Below are 14488 nucleotides of genomic sequence, written 5' to 3'. Positions count from 1 at the left end.
CCAATAGATACTGTAGATCGAGATCTACCAGATCAACACAATTTTTTTACAGCCCCTTGGGTAAATTCTTTAAAGTATTTCCAGCAACAGGGGGTCCGGGACCCCTAGGGGGTCCTCAGAGTTACTACAGTGGATCCTCCAAATCTTCCAATCCTTTTTATATTAACAACTTGAACCCTAGTGGCCATATTCTGAGAACTGTAGCCAAAAATAGCAGATCTACAAGCTTGTACTGTAGATCGGCTATTTTTGTCAAAGAGGTTTGGTATAGAGGGGAAAAAAAAGAGCACACTAAGTACAGAGTAAAAGGTCAAGTTTATTTGGTAATGACGGCTCAAGTGGTTAAATATCTGAAAACACAAATTGACATGATTCCAAAATACACTGATGACTGTGCTGTCAAACGATGAAACGATATGGAATCTATAAAAAGGTTGTGGGGGTCCCTGCTTCATCTCTCTCTCAACTAAGGGGTCCTTGGCCTGAAAACGTTGAAGGCCCCTGATCTAGTCAAAAAAGCTTAGGCACCCTGATGAGGTAATTAAGCTTCCATTGTACACCCTGCCCCAGTGGTTCACACGCCATCTGGTAGTGCAGGGCTGTGCCAGGACACAATACATGTCCATACTGCTTAATCACTTATTCCCTGTGCTATGAAAACAAGATTATTTAATTGCTGAGGTCACCTTGGTCAACAAATCCCCCATATTTGTTCTATTACTAGAGCGAACTAGTTAGACTGTTCTCATCACCTCAGTCGGTACTGTTAGAAACAGGCACGTGCACACATAGACAACAAAGGGGGCTTGAGCCCCTGTCCTTTTATCCATCTGTAAAAAAGTGCCCTCTCCAGACCATGAATGCAGTTTTTACTATGGTGAAAGAAATGCAAATGCCCTCTTTCCATGGCATACCTGAAGGCATCATTCAAGAGAATTGCCTTGTCCAAACTCTCCCTCTCTGCCCTCTCTAAGTAGAAATCCATACCGGCCCGGATACCACATCTCCAATATTGACTTGATTATGCTTAGTTCAGTGTGGTATCAATCGTCGAAAATAGCCGACCTCCAAGCTCACAACGAGTCGCAGCGCGACCACGCTGTGAGCTTGGAGGTTTACTATTTTAGATTTTTCCACCAAAACGCAATTTTTAGAAATGTCAGGCCGTGCCTCTCTAACATTCTCTGCTGCACGTCCCTGGTTAGAAAGACAGCGTTGCCATACAATTGGTGATCTCTGCCTACCGATATGTCTGTTATGTATGCAAGGAAGCTATACCTCAGTGTATCAACATGCAAGGAAGCTGCTAGAATAGCAGTGAAAATGGCGCCAGGCAAATCTACAGTATGCCTAAAGGCCCATTCCCACTGGGCCAGATAACAGATATCTGGAGATATTTCTCCAGATATTTTTCAATGCAAAGTGGATGGTAGATACAGATAAAAAAAATATATACCACAGATATTTGCCACAGATACTTTTATCTGTGGCAAATGTTTTTTTTATCTGTATCTACCATCCACTTTGCATTGAAAAATATCTGGAGAAATATCTCCAGATATCTGTTATCTGGCCCAGTGGGAATGGGCCTTAATGCTTTGAAAGCCAATCACATCACTGTCTCAATATGAAAGACTGCAATTAACCTAATTAACCTAATTGTTGTTAGCAATGAGTGCTGTTTGGTTGTCATCCGTCTCTAGTTCAGTGAAGTGTTTTGAGACTGACTTTGAGTCTAGAAAGAGATTGGTGCAAATTGTGCAATAATTCAGAACCATAGAGAAATGAATGCTTCCTATTTCACATCTATAACATCCTCTCAGTCTTCATGCACACAGTGATGCTGTGAGAGAAAGGAATTGGTTTTATATGAAGTCAGTCACTTCAAAAACACTATTAATCTTCTCTTAGATTATTGCTGATAATGTCCTTGGCCATCTCATTAATTATCATCTGGGAACCAAGATGATCTGAGAATGTCTGAGAATGCCTCCCTAAGACATTGTTTTGGAGAATGTGCTTTGTTCTCTGTACAAAACAGCACGGGCATTGGCAGTAAAATGATACTACTGCCAATATTATTAATATCATCCAAAACATTGGATGGTGTTCTTATTCATCTGTACAGGTTTCAGTGGCAACTGTGTGTTCCTCTGATGAATGATGTGCAGCTAACCACATTACAGTGTAATTAGTTTAATTACACATAACCTCGCGGCAGGATGATGAATTGACTTTGTACAGAAGCAGTGACAGCGATGCTGAGTGAGGGGCTTGTCATTTTATTTATGTCAAACTAAATGAATGTATGCATATGGAATAGGGATGGCATTGGCACGATTAGTTGTTATCGTTTATGGTGATAAAAAAAAACACATTAATCGTGTCGTGGAGATTTACATTTATTAAGTGTGCCTGCCATGCAATGGCAAAACACTTATTGTAATCCGCCATACTTATGTCGCCACAAAATTTCGGCACGTAATAAGTGCCGCACGATTTACGCCACCGCCGCAATATATACATCAAAACGTGCGGCTCGGCCGGGAATGGGGTGCTATTGCTTTTCTAAGAGAAAAGTTGTATCGTTTAATTGATATTAATTTATTAGTGAATTAATTTTACCCATTGACTTATAATGGGAATCGCAAAAACTCACATTCAATATTTTTTTTCTCGCAAACCATAGGGGCTACAGTTTCAAAACTTGGAGAGGAGATTTATAATGATATCAAGGATTAAATAAAAAATTATTTCGTCAGTTGGCCTCATGGTGGCGCTATAACAGTCCACTTTACCTTTCGGCCTGTAACTCTTGAACCGTGGGTCGGAAAATTAAAATTCCTTTTCCCCTGGATTCCTTGGGTCATGACGCATCTCCTCATATAGGCCACGCCCATTTGCGTCAGGATAGATTTTCCGCCATTTTGAATTTTCTTCAAAACACACTTTTTGCTCCTTTTCCTACATATTTTCTCCAAATGTCACAAAAATCGATACACACGATCTATGGACTCATGCGATAAACATATTTAAACGATATTTTGATAGTCCATACCGTTCTTCCGTAACAGGGTTCCAAAGTTAGCGGGAGGAGCCCGTTTTGTAAGAAGTAGCCATAAATCACAAACGAAACATCGAGTCAACACCAAATTTTAACCACAAGTGGGGGGCGCTATACTGAACATATAACCAAAAGCATTTCCACTTCGACCCATAGGGGGCACCACAAACGCGCAAAACGTAACCGTTTCATGCCAAAACGTGTTTTTCAGGGGACTTAGCGAGCTGCAGGCACACTTAAAATTTCTTAGAAATTTTCTTTTCTAGTTGTGAAATTGTTCACCTTTTATTTGCAGAGCCTCATATGGTACCACTTAAACCCTCTATAATTATTAAAACTGACCTGTAAAGAACATACTTGATAGTCTTTTTTACACTCTCTACCAAACCTCTTTGCCAAACGCGTCACGTTGCAACGCGTTGGGAGCTAGATCTGCTATTTTTGGGCAAAACGTTCCGCCCCAGGATAATGGATGTTGGGAATATTTTGATTATCACGGTAATATCGTAAATCGCTAATTTCTTTGGTCACAATAATCGTGACATGAAATTTTCATATCGTCCCATCCCTAATATGGAATTCTCTTCGCATGTTTGGGGCCATACTGTACATCCAGGGTAGACAATAATGTTCAAAGATTTTCTTTATTCGCTCTCTGTGAGGATTTCCTGTGTCTTTAACCTCTGCTGTTCTGTCTGTCTCTCTCCTGACCCTCTCTGCCCCGTCGCATCTCTTCATGTTCATCTCAAACTTCTTGAACCCCTCACCTTCTCCCCCCCTGCCCCTTTCTCCGACTGCCTTCCTCCTGAACAGAGATCTGCCTGCTGACCAAAGGCCGGCGGACGGCCAGCGTGCGGGCCGACACCTACTGCCGTCTCTTCTCCCTCTCCGTCGACCACTTCAACGAGGTGCTGGAGGAGTACCCCATGATGCGACGGGCCTTTGAGACCGTCGCCATCGACAGACTGGACCGCATCGGTAAGACCCTACATCGCACTACATCTGATTCCTTCGTCCGACTGTTTTGGATCTTTTTTGCCTGTCATCGTGCCTTGTCTTGTCTCCATCGGTGTTTGCCTCCTTCTTTTTTCCACCACTGCACCGTGTCTGCCATCTTGTGCTGCATGATATGTATGCTCTACCCATTTCATCTAATATTCTCCTCTTTATTTGTCTAAAGTAATCTTCTTTTTTTTAAAGACTTTTGTAATAAGCACTGATCATTCGAAAAGTGGCAAAAGTAGCATTTTGTGGATGGATTAAACTGGAAGGCAGTGCATGTCGCTGTCCGGGAGGGAGTCAGGTTGTCCCGTCATTGGTTTGGTGTTGACCCCCGACTGGAATCCCAGCGAGTGGACGGAAGCTAACCTCACATGCATGTGCCTCCGCCCCTCCTTCCACTCATCCGCACACCTGGGTATGAGCAGCACCCCAACCAGCCCCCCCAACTCCCAACCACAGATTAAACCCTCTAGAATGGGGCCATGAGCTGGGAAAGGTGACATCAACCTGTCCCGCCTCATTAGCAGGCTTCACACAGCATTGGACACAGCTGTGTCTCCCGTATGGTCATTTGAAAAAATAAAAAAATCCTTCCCCTCCTTTTTTTCAATGTGTGATAGAGGAACTATTCTTTTGTGGAACTTGGCCATTATTGATTGTGCTTGAATTAGTTTGGTTGGGTTAAACACATTTACTACTGTTAAAAAGGGGCACATGTATGTATACAACCAGGGCATTGATTAGTCTGATACACACTCATCTGTCCTAGCCTACTTTTGGCAATTTTTTTGTAAACTTTAGATTTATGGATCTATAATGTTGCATGCTTTATTATACCTTTTCAGCCTATTTACACATCTTTGTAACATGCTGTTTAATAATTTGGACTGTAATAATGGGCGAACTGTAGTAGCACCCGAAAAGGACAATCGGAACATTGTATGCTGTATTCTGCTAAGCTGCGTTTGAAGATCACATTCATATATAAATAGGATTATAGTGAATTTTAAGTGAGTGTATAATGAATACGGTAACTTTTAAGCTTTCAAAAATATATTGTATTGTATTCAGTCTTATCTAGACTCATGGGCAGAGTCTTATTTTGAAAATGGGGTTTATTTTTTGATCATTTCATAGCATCTTGCTGCATAAATTTAAACTTTTTCATTCTCAAGTGGAAATTTCAAAAGCATGCCCTAAAAAGGTTTGCCTCATTCTTCTCAACTTAAAAGAGGCAAATACAAAGTTTCATTATTCCCACAACATGTGAAAAGTTTTGATTGATTCTTATGGTTAGTTATTACTCTCATCCTTTGCTTTTTAATGTGGAAAGCCCCTTACTTCTTCGTACAATGAATAGCTAAAATTGGAGGTCTACTAGATGCAACACGTCATGATATAATGCGTTGTAAGCTTGTAGATCTGCTATTTTTGCTATTTTCGAAAATGTTGAAATTTTGAATTTAGTTTTCACCAACATTATAATAAATAGGGATGCCAGGTTCGAAAGGGTTAAAAAGGTGTATATCATTTTGTGTTTAGGATAAACCAATAGGACATCGGTAGAGATTTGGGCTGTGTACTGTAGTTACCGTAGCATTATGTAACTCCAAAGGTGGGCGAGATATAAAAAATAGTTTCTTCATTGACTAGAATTCAAAATAGGCTCCTCATTTACTTACTTACAGTGCAACCGGAAACTGCTCTAAAAGTCAGTCTTTCAGCACATAAACAAATGCTGTCTGTCATTCAATGTTATATGAGTTTTAAAAAAGGATCTCCATTGAAACAAGCCATAGGCTTTCTTTGGCGTATCCTTTTTTTTACCTGGTACCAGTGAACTGTACTGAAAGTGTACCTTTTCCTATGCAAACTGAAAATGTATGCATTCTTCAATCAATCAATCAATCAATCAATCAACCTGATTCTGCAAAATATATGTATCACAAAAGCCGGTTGAGAATTTCTTTATTTTTTGAATAAAAAATAAATAAAATAAAAACGTTCTGTTGATTTTACAATTTGAAGATCCAGATATGGACCTGTAGTTTCTTCCTAATGAAATAGCTAAATCAACAGGAACAGGAACAAATAAATAAATGCAGAACCATGTTTTATGATGTTATATATTGGCCGAATCAGCTTTGTTTGTGTTCATTTATGTGCTACAATTGTGACTTTGAGAGGTGTTGGATCAACTATATACTGTATTTGGAGTTACAAATAAATGTATGTTGTAATAATTTGAGCCTTTGGAGTTACATCATGGCAATGTAATGTTGTAACTACACAATCCAAACCTTTACCAAAGTGTTCTATTGCTTTAAATTCTAATGACAATATTGAATACTGCAGTCCGCATTTTCTGCTAGATGTAGTTTAACCATGTTATGGGTTTGTTTCTGTTATTTTGCCTTACTCAGGTATGTTGATATTGAATTGCTTTCCAGTCCTAGTATTGACTCGACATTGAAATACTATTGTGACAAGCAAGTCAGCATCAATTGTGGTCATGGTAAGACCATTCAAATTCACCAGATCTGGTATGTCTCACTGTTGAGAAGAAGATACGTTTTGGACACTATTAACTAACTATTAAATTAGTATATGGAATCTTTAGGATAGACAACTGTACAATATTTCTAAATTGTGCCAATCAAAACACATGCCCTTTGACCAAAGCGGTATTAATCTACATTTGCCCTTTTCATGTAGGAACTAGGTACGTTGGCTTTTTACGTGCCAACAATATCATCCAACACTGATTCATAAGAGCGGCCCTTTGAATAACACTTCCCCTTAATCCAGAAGTGTTTATTGGGGGCTAATCTTAAAACGGGGGTTTTGTCTCATACAAGGGAAAATACAATGTCATGATCCGTGCTGGTTGTATCGTTTATTGACTGCATTTGGTTAAGTGCTTGTCTCGTTCCAAAAGAAAGAAAAAAAAAAGAAAAGAAAAAAGTGAGATGCATTGACGCCGATAATATTATGTTGCACATTTGACGTTTTCTATCTATCTAAAAATTATCTGACCAGGAGTCCGTCTTGAGACGAGCTCATCTCGTTTTCAAGAATGTCCTGGCCGACGAGTAGGCACCAGGTAAACACTTCATTCCAATTATATTCGCACAAGGGGAAAATGACCTAGAGGCATGCTAAAATGGAAGCACTTTCAAATTCATTTAATTTATCCAAGAGCTTGGCCTACAAGGTTATATGAACAGCTGAATTCCTCCCTCAGTGATACGTAAATCAACTTAGGCCTACCTACTGTACCCTAGCATTGATGGATTAATGAACATATCAATTTAAACTGGAAGTGAAAAGTAATATAAGCAATCAAATGAGTATCTGGTTCAATAGTACATGCCATAATGCCTTTGACTGACTTTGAATAATTAAAGAGTATAGATTATAGTAGATTATAAGAACATACATATTTTTTTCTCTGTTAATATCTATTTTAACTATTTTTATTTTAACTGTGTCCACAAGTTAAATCATGTGTTTTTGATTAAGTGTCCAGATCTTTACAAATGCAATACCATACTTGTTTTTTGTTTCATGCAAGAGATTCCATTTCATTTTCCAGATCATGTGTTCATCTGTATACAAAAAGATTATGTTGAATTGTGTTACGTGTGATTGAACCAGTGTGTTGGATTTACAAGAGAAAAACGGAAAAAATGTATTACAAAAAGAGTAGTCCTCGTTAAGAGAGTCACAGCAGAAGCGAGCTTTAAGCTGCTTTATTTTTAGAGGTTGCACTGACGTCACGCCGACCACCTGGTGAGGTGCGAGTGTTGCCTGCACCCGCCATCGCACAAAACACTGTATCCATTCATTATCACAGTCAAGACTCATCTGCATATACTGTACACATGCATGCACACACACCTATATGCACCTGTGTATGCGCACACTTATAGGCACGTGCACAGTGTGTGCCCTGAGCAGCAGGAATGCACAGAGCGTTTTCTAATGAAGCCCATGTTTTAAATTCATTATAAAGATGCAGTACTTAGAATGGTTTATGATGTGCTTATGACATTGTATAATTGTAGTTATAAGCGTTCATAAATATTCACAATGCTTTATGACAATCATAACACATAAAGCATTTTATAATGACTTATACGGTCAGTGATACTTCTCAATTGCTGGACACTCACAGATATGTTTTTCTAGGATCATAGTGCATTATCATTCTCATAATTGTAATTCTATAAAGATAATATAGTCATTGTTATAATGCGTTATAGTGTAGTTCAATAGAGGTGCTTCAAGTAAAGTAATGCCATTGTTGGAGGTGGTGTACGCAGAAATGTTTCATGTTGTTTCATTTTACTTACATTACCCAATGACCAATTAGAGTGATATTATAACAGGGATTTTATACATTATAAAGGTATTATAGTGTATTACAACTATGTAAGAATTATAATACACCATTGTCCTGGCCGAAAGGAAAAGTCTGTGAGTGTTTCCGACAATTGAACTATTCTGATCCTATAAGTCATTATAACGTTATGGTTATTGTTGTAAAGCAGTAGCAGTATGTGAGTGCCGGTGCCGAACGGCCAATAGCCTTGCGCGTTGACAAGAGTGCTATCCAAGGTGCATACTGATGGTGTAAAGTAACTGCGTACATTTATTTAAGTACTCTACTTAAGTACAATTTTGGGGTATTTGTACTTTACTTGAGTATTTCCAATATCCAATACTTTTACATCTACTCCACTACATCTCGGTTCCAAATATTGTACTTTTACTCCACTACATTTGACAACTTTAGTTACCAGTTACTTTGTAGATTTTGATTGTACATACATTGTACATACATTAGCAACTTCAGCCGTATATATGTCACCGGATATAAGAGAACCAGCACATTCGAGACGCGGAGCACTCGTGATGCGGCACGGGGCGGAGCAAGCGGTCGCCACAACAACGTATTCCAGGCGGTGCGCCGCTCTATTGTCCACGACACTGCGAGCGGCTACCGAAGCCCCCCTGTATCCACGAAGCCCAAACGAGTTACGAGGCCCCCCTGGGTCCACGAAGCCCCAAGCGGCGCGAAGGCCAGCGGACCTTGGTCCTGCTCTTCGCCCCCGAGCGCCGCAGGCGCGAGTGGCCGCGAAGAGCGGGCCAGGGCCGCGCGGCCGGCGGAGCGCCGCGCGAGTTACGAAGCCGTGGTGAATGCAATCGTTATATTTATGCCCAGGCCGTAAGGCCTGGGCAAGCGCACGTTAAACGCCCTGTCCAAGTGACTACAATGGAGCTAATGGCTAGGCTAGGCTAGTAGGCTAGGCTAGGCTAGGCTAGGCTAGGCTAGGCTAGGCTAGGCTAGGCTAGTAAATAAAGAGTAAACACTTCCGGTCTGCGGCGAGTTCAAAGCGTGACGTAACTCTCTTATCCAGTGGCTGACGTCGCCATCTGGTGGTGATTAGTGTGTGGTGAACGTCAAAACGAGTGCTCCTTGACAACTTATCCTGGTTTCTTGAACATACTGTAACATATACATTTGGACTTTTGAAAATTGCCAATCTACAAGCTCACAATGTGTCATGATGCGACAAATTGTGAGCTTGTAGATCTGTTATTTAAAAAAAAATATATATATACATTTGGAAACTTGAAATGGGACATTCTGCATAATGAGTACTTTTACTTTTGGTACTTTAAGTACATTCTGATACCATTGCTTTTGTACTTTTACTCAAGTACATTTAGAATTCCAGATTTTTACTTAGTATTTCTACATTGCAGTATTGATACTTTTACTTAATGTGAGTACTGTTTCCACCACTGCTGTGTCTTATCAGTCATAATCCGAATCGAAATTGCACACACACACACACACACACACACACACACACACACACACACACACACACACACACACACACACACACACACACACACACACACACACACACTGCACTTTATTACTTGGTAGCTTGATTGAATCCTTATGATAATTGTAGTTGTAGTTGCTAATTAACTTGCCATTGTAGCTGCACCACTGGAAATGTTATATTTGTTTTTTATTCTGTAAGCATTTGGAAGCATAGATGCCACTTCAAGTCTTTTTTGCAAATGTTTGTAAAAGAAATAACATGAATATGTCCTTCCCATCAACAGAATTTAACCCTGTCACCTTTAAAAATGCCATCACTGAATACTTGTTGTAAGTTACGTTAATAATAGTCTAACGCTCCTGTGGTAGAATTAGTTATTAGTCACCCAAGCCTGTGGTAGATGATGATACTATAGTACTATACCCATACAAATACCTCAAACCAAGAACTGGATTTCCCGGGATAGGGACAGATTTAGTAGTAGAAATACCTACAGTATAGTATGCCTATTTCGGGGTGTGAAAAGTCCCACTGCAATTTTATACTCTTTCCATTGATGATGGATTTATTGCTATGAGCCAGACGATCACTTTGTTCCCACTTAGGCAACGATAAAATAACATTGTGCTTCAACCGGGAGAGTCTGTTCTAAAAGTCTGATGTGACAGTCGACTGCGTAATACCCTTGAAAGGAAAAAGTTGTTTCTGTCAGGTAGAAACCTCATATCTCCATATTTAAACATTTTGTGTTTTTTTTTGTAAATCAATGCCCAACTTCATCACACAAGAGCGTCGCACAAGTCGTGAAAATAGCAGACCTACAAGCTCACAAGACGCGTTGTGAGCTTGTAGATCAGCTATTTTCACTATTTTAGAATGTTTTAATGTAATAAAACGGACGGTTTTGGACATACAAGGTTTTCACCTGACATCAACGTGACATTATTAACTGTGCAGCATCCCAGGTTCTCAAGGCCTAGTGATTAATGGTCCGTGGTGGGAGCCTTCAGCACACTAAAACCCCACTCTGTCATCCTTACAACAAGGAAGATTGCTGTTCCACATGAAAAGGTCAACAGCCGAAAAAGAAATGCCCACCATGAATAAACCTCAGACACCTCTCAATCAGTTAAGAGGTCACAGCGGAGTAGAGATAATGGAGCTTTATAATGCGAGCAAGATTTAGGTTTTAATAACGCCATGGTTCCATGTGGATTTCGGGCGTTGTGTGGCCAGTCTATATATCGTCACTGTCGGGCAGAAACCTTGTATCTCCAAGTTTCAAATTTGTACGTTTTTTCGCAAAGTACAGCCCTGCTTCATCATACAAGGCCGTCGCACAAAGGTAGTGAAAACAGCAGATCTCCAAGCTTGTAGATCGGCTGTTTTCACTAATTTAAATCATTTTTAAAATGATGAATGCATTTATATATAGAGTTTTGGACATACAAGGTTTCCACCTGACAACGACGATATATTACATCGTCGGTTATCTCTATATTTGGGCAAAGTTTCAGCCAAACCATTCATCTTCATTGCTTTCCAGTGTAAGTTTTAAGTTCTAAAAAGTTAAAATAAAAAAATAAAAAAAATTGTAAAACATTCCATATTATTCAAGAAGTTACTTCCTTGGCCTACTGGCAGCGAGCCCAAGAAATTAACCCCAGACAAACACAACAATATTGAAAAGACGTTTTTTCTTCTTAAGAATAAATACATCTAACAAATTCAAAGTGATCTTCCTTTGCATAGAATTTAACCACAGTTTTGCGCATAAAACCACAAAAGTCATACATTTATAACAATCATTTTATTGTCACTGGCTTAGAATAGTCTAGGAGAGGTTTCATCCGGCATAAACGGAAGATACCTTTTCAAATATGTAATGATTAACACTTCGTAAAATGAGTGTGTTCATCTGATTACCTGTGCTTCCCATATTACCAACACAGGTCAATATTTTATCATAATTTATACAAATAGATGATGACTTGCAGTGGATTTTGAATTTTAAAAAGATTGTGATTCACTCTATATTGCTACTTTTCCATCTTGTATGATCTTCAGGTGACAGCAGTCCAATACGTTGTTTACTGAATAGTAATGATATGGTATCATGATAGAAATACCGTAGTCAACTAGTTTGTTTGTGTTTTTGTGATGTGTTTGTGAATAGAGCTTACTGTAAGTATCCCTGTGACGTGTCTTAGGTAAACTGTCCTATAGGTAAAAGAATCTGTATTCTGTCCTCGAACATGTCAAATCATTTTTGTGGTTATTATTTCATATACATATATACAATGCACTCACACACACACACACACGCACACCCACCCACCAATATATAGTTTTTATACTGTATATTATCCCTTGTCTCATCATAGATGCATTACATCGATACCTGGCCGATCTGTGCTCTCATGTCACACCATTAGTGATGTGCATTAACAAACATCTCACTCTTCTCAGATCTCATACTTGTTATCATCATAGTCACTGTCATTCAATGTTCTTGATATTGTCCATCACCAGTCACCCTTGCTTGGCTTTAAGATGCAATTTGCAGAATTTTTGCCATGAATTGAGAGACACTGTGGGAATGAAACTCCTCTGTGAGAATGCACAGGGCACAAATGACCTGAAATGCATTTATCCTAGGCCAGAGAGACATACACATTGCATGCTGAAATGCAAAACCTTTGTAGGAACACTGATTATGATCATAGCTTGCTGATACATGTAGTATAGGTTGGTAGAAGGTTGGTAGAAACTGCATTCAAAGTACATAAACAATTGTGCACCTTAGAGAACACCTTCATGAGACTTGGGGCTCTATTATGATCCAAGTCTTATGCCTTAACTTCTTAACCTTTTTTTACTATATATACATATTTTGTTTAATATTTCAAATAGCTGATCTGCAAGCTCACAATGTGCAGATGTAGATCAGCAGTTGAAGTATTTAAAAATGTTTTTCAAAATATATAAGGCCTGGATCATAATAGAGCCCTTGGTCTTTAATGATGCTCTCCTGTATAAGGTGTGCGCCACGGCCGTGTACTTACTTCTGTCCATTTCACTTCAACAGGGAAGAAGAACTCGCTGCTGCTGCAGAAGTTTCAGAAGGACTTGAACGCCGGCGTGTTCAACACCCAGGAGAACGAGATCTTGAAGCAGATCATTCGTCAGGACAGGGAGATGGTGATGATGGTCGACCGCAAGCAGTCAGTCACCGGGATGAACTCAACACCGATGTCTGGAAACTCCATCATTAACTCACCAGCCCAGCCGCCCTTCTCTAGTTCCATAGGCAACAACCAATTCCAACAGTCCTCTGCACCATTGACCTTCAGTGCTTCGGCTATCGCCAATGCCACCTCCAACCGCATCCTGCCAGCCGCCGCCGCGGCCGCTGCGCAGGTACTCTACTCTAACCCCCCTAGGGTTTCCCATGACAACCTCAATTCTTCCACGACCAACCCCCAGACCCCGATCCAGCAGCAGGGGGCGATCATGTCCCCCTGCTCTTTCACAGCTGCCATGTGCAGCCCACCAGTGCAGACCCCTCTGGCTGGCCGGAGCTTCCAGTACGGCTCGCCCACTGCCTCCCAGCTGTCGCTCATCCAACAGCCCCTGCCCCAGCAGCAGCCCCTCCCCCCCACGCAGCAACAGCTGCAGCAGACGTCCGCTGTGTCAACTTCAGCCGCATCTTCGGCAGCGCAGCAGCAGCAACAGCAGCAACAGCAGCAACAGTCACCTCAGCAGCAGCAGGTCCCCTCGCCTCAGAGGGGAGACATCCACAAGAGCACACAGGCCCTCCAGTCGGGGAGCTTGAGTCGAGACGTGCGACACTTGTCGGCCTCCCAGCCTTCCTTGCCACATGACACGTCCCTAGGGCCCAGAGTGCATCCGGCCTCGGGGGACTCTCTGGCCTCCATCGCGCCCCCCGTGGCGTCAACGGCCACCGCGATCCAAGGTATGGGTCTGCAAACCGGCATCCGCACCACAGTGCCCCAGCGGGTCAACTTGTTCCGCCAGATGTCGTCGGGAGCTTTGCCCCCGGTGCGCTCGGCGGCGGCGGCGGCGGCAGCAGCAGCAGCCGCGTCGGCCGCGTCAACCACATCCCAGCACAGGGAATCCCCTGGATCTAGGAGAGATTCAGTCTTGAGCAGTACAGAGACCGAACAAGACAAAATGCGCTTTGCATCAAATTTATGATCCCATATTTTGTTTATTTTTTTCCTTTTTTTACTTATGTGTTTCGATTACTTTTTAAAAATGGAGATTCGACAAAAGAGAAATATGAGGAACTTCAGTATTTTTTGTTTCTCTCCACTTTTATTCTGAAAAGATGACCTCATAGATTACCTGTACAGACAGCCCTTGTATTATATTTTAGACACATTGTCTCCCTAAACTTAAGAATGTATATTAAACAAATAAATATATAAATAAATATATATAATATATATATATGTGTAAATCCAACTAGAATATTTGGCAATGGCTATTTAAGAGCTCTATATAAACATGAGTCTTCCTTTCTGAAAAATATAAA

The 14488-nt window shown here is 40.7% G+C and overlaps 1 protein-coding gene across 1 annotated transcript in view; it reads left to right on the top strand.

Annotated features, from left to right (window-relative positions):
- The window catches only part of hcn1 (hyperpolarization activated cyclic nucleotide-gated potassium channel 1), a gene marked incomplete at both ends in the record, with an annotated part of 136128 nt that extends 121980 nt beyond the window's left edge, over positions 1-14148 (top strand). Inside the window, 2 exons of the mRNA XM_080743811.1 lie at positions 3878-4042; positions 13019-14148. Of these exons, the coding sequence (XP_080599937.1) occupies positions 3878-4042; positions 13019-14148 (1295 nt within the window). The remainder of the gene's footprint in view (positions 1-3877; positions 4043-13018) is intronic.
- Between the last annotated feature and the right edge of the window lie 340 nt (positions 14149-14488).

The sequence above is a fragment of the Nannobrachium achirus genome (genome assembly GCF_963921795.1).
Source record: "Nannobrachium achirus genome assembly, chromosome: 15".
Taxonomy (NCBI): Eukaryota; Metazoa; Chordata; class Actinopteri; order Myctophiformes; family Myctophidae; genus Nannobrachium; species Nannobrachium achirus.
Note: the sequence above shows the minus strand (reverse complement) of the source record. Positions and strands in the feature narration are given on the sequence as shown.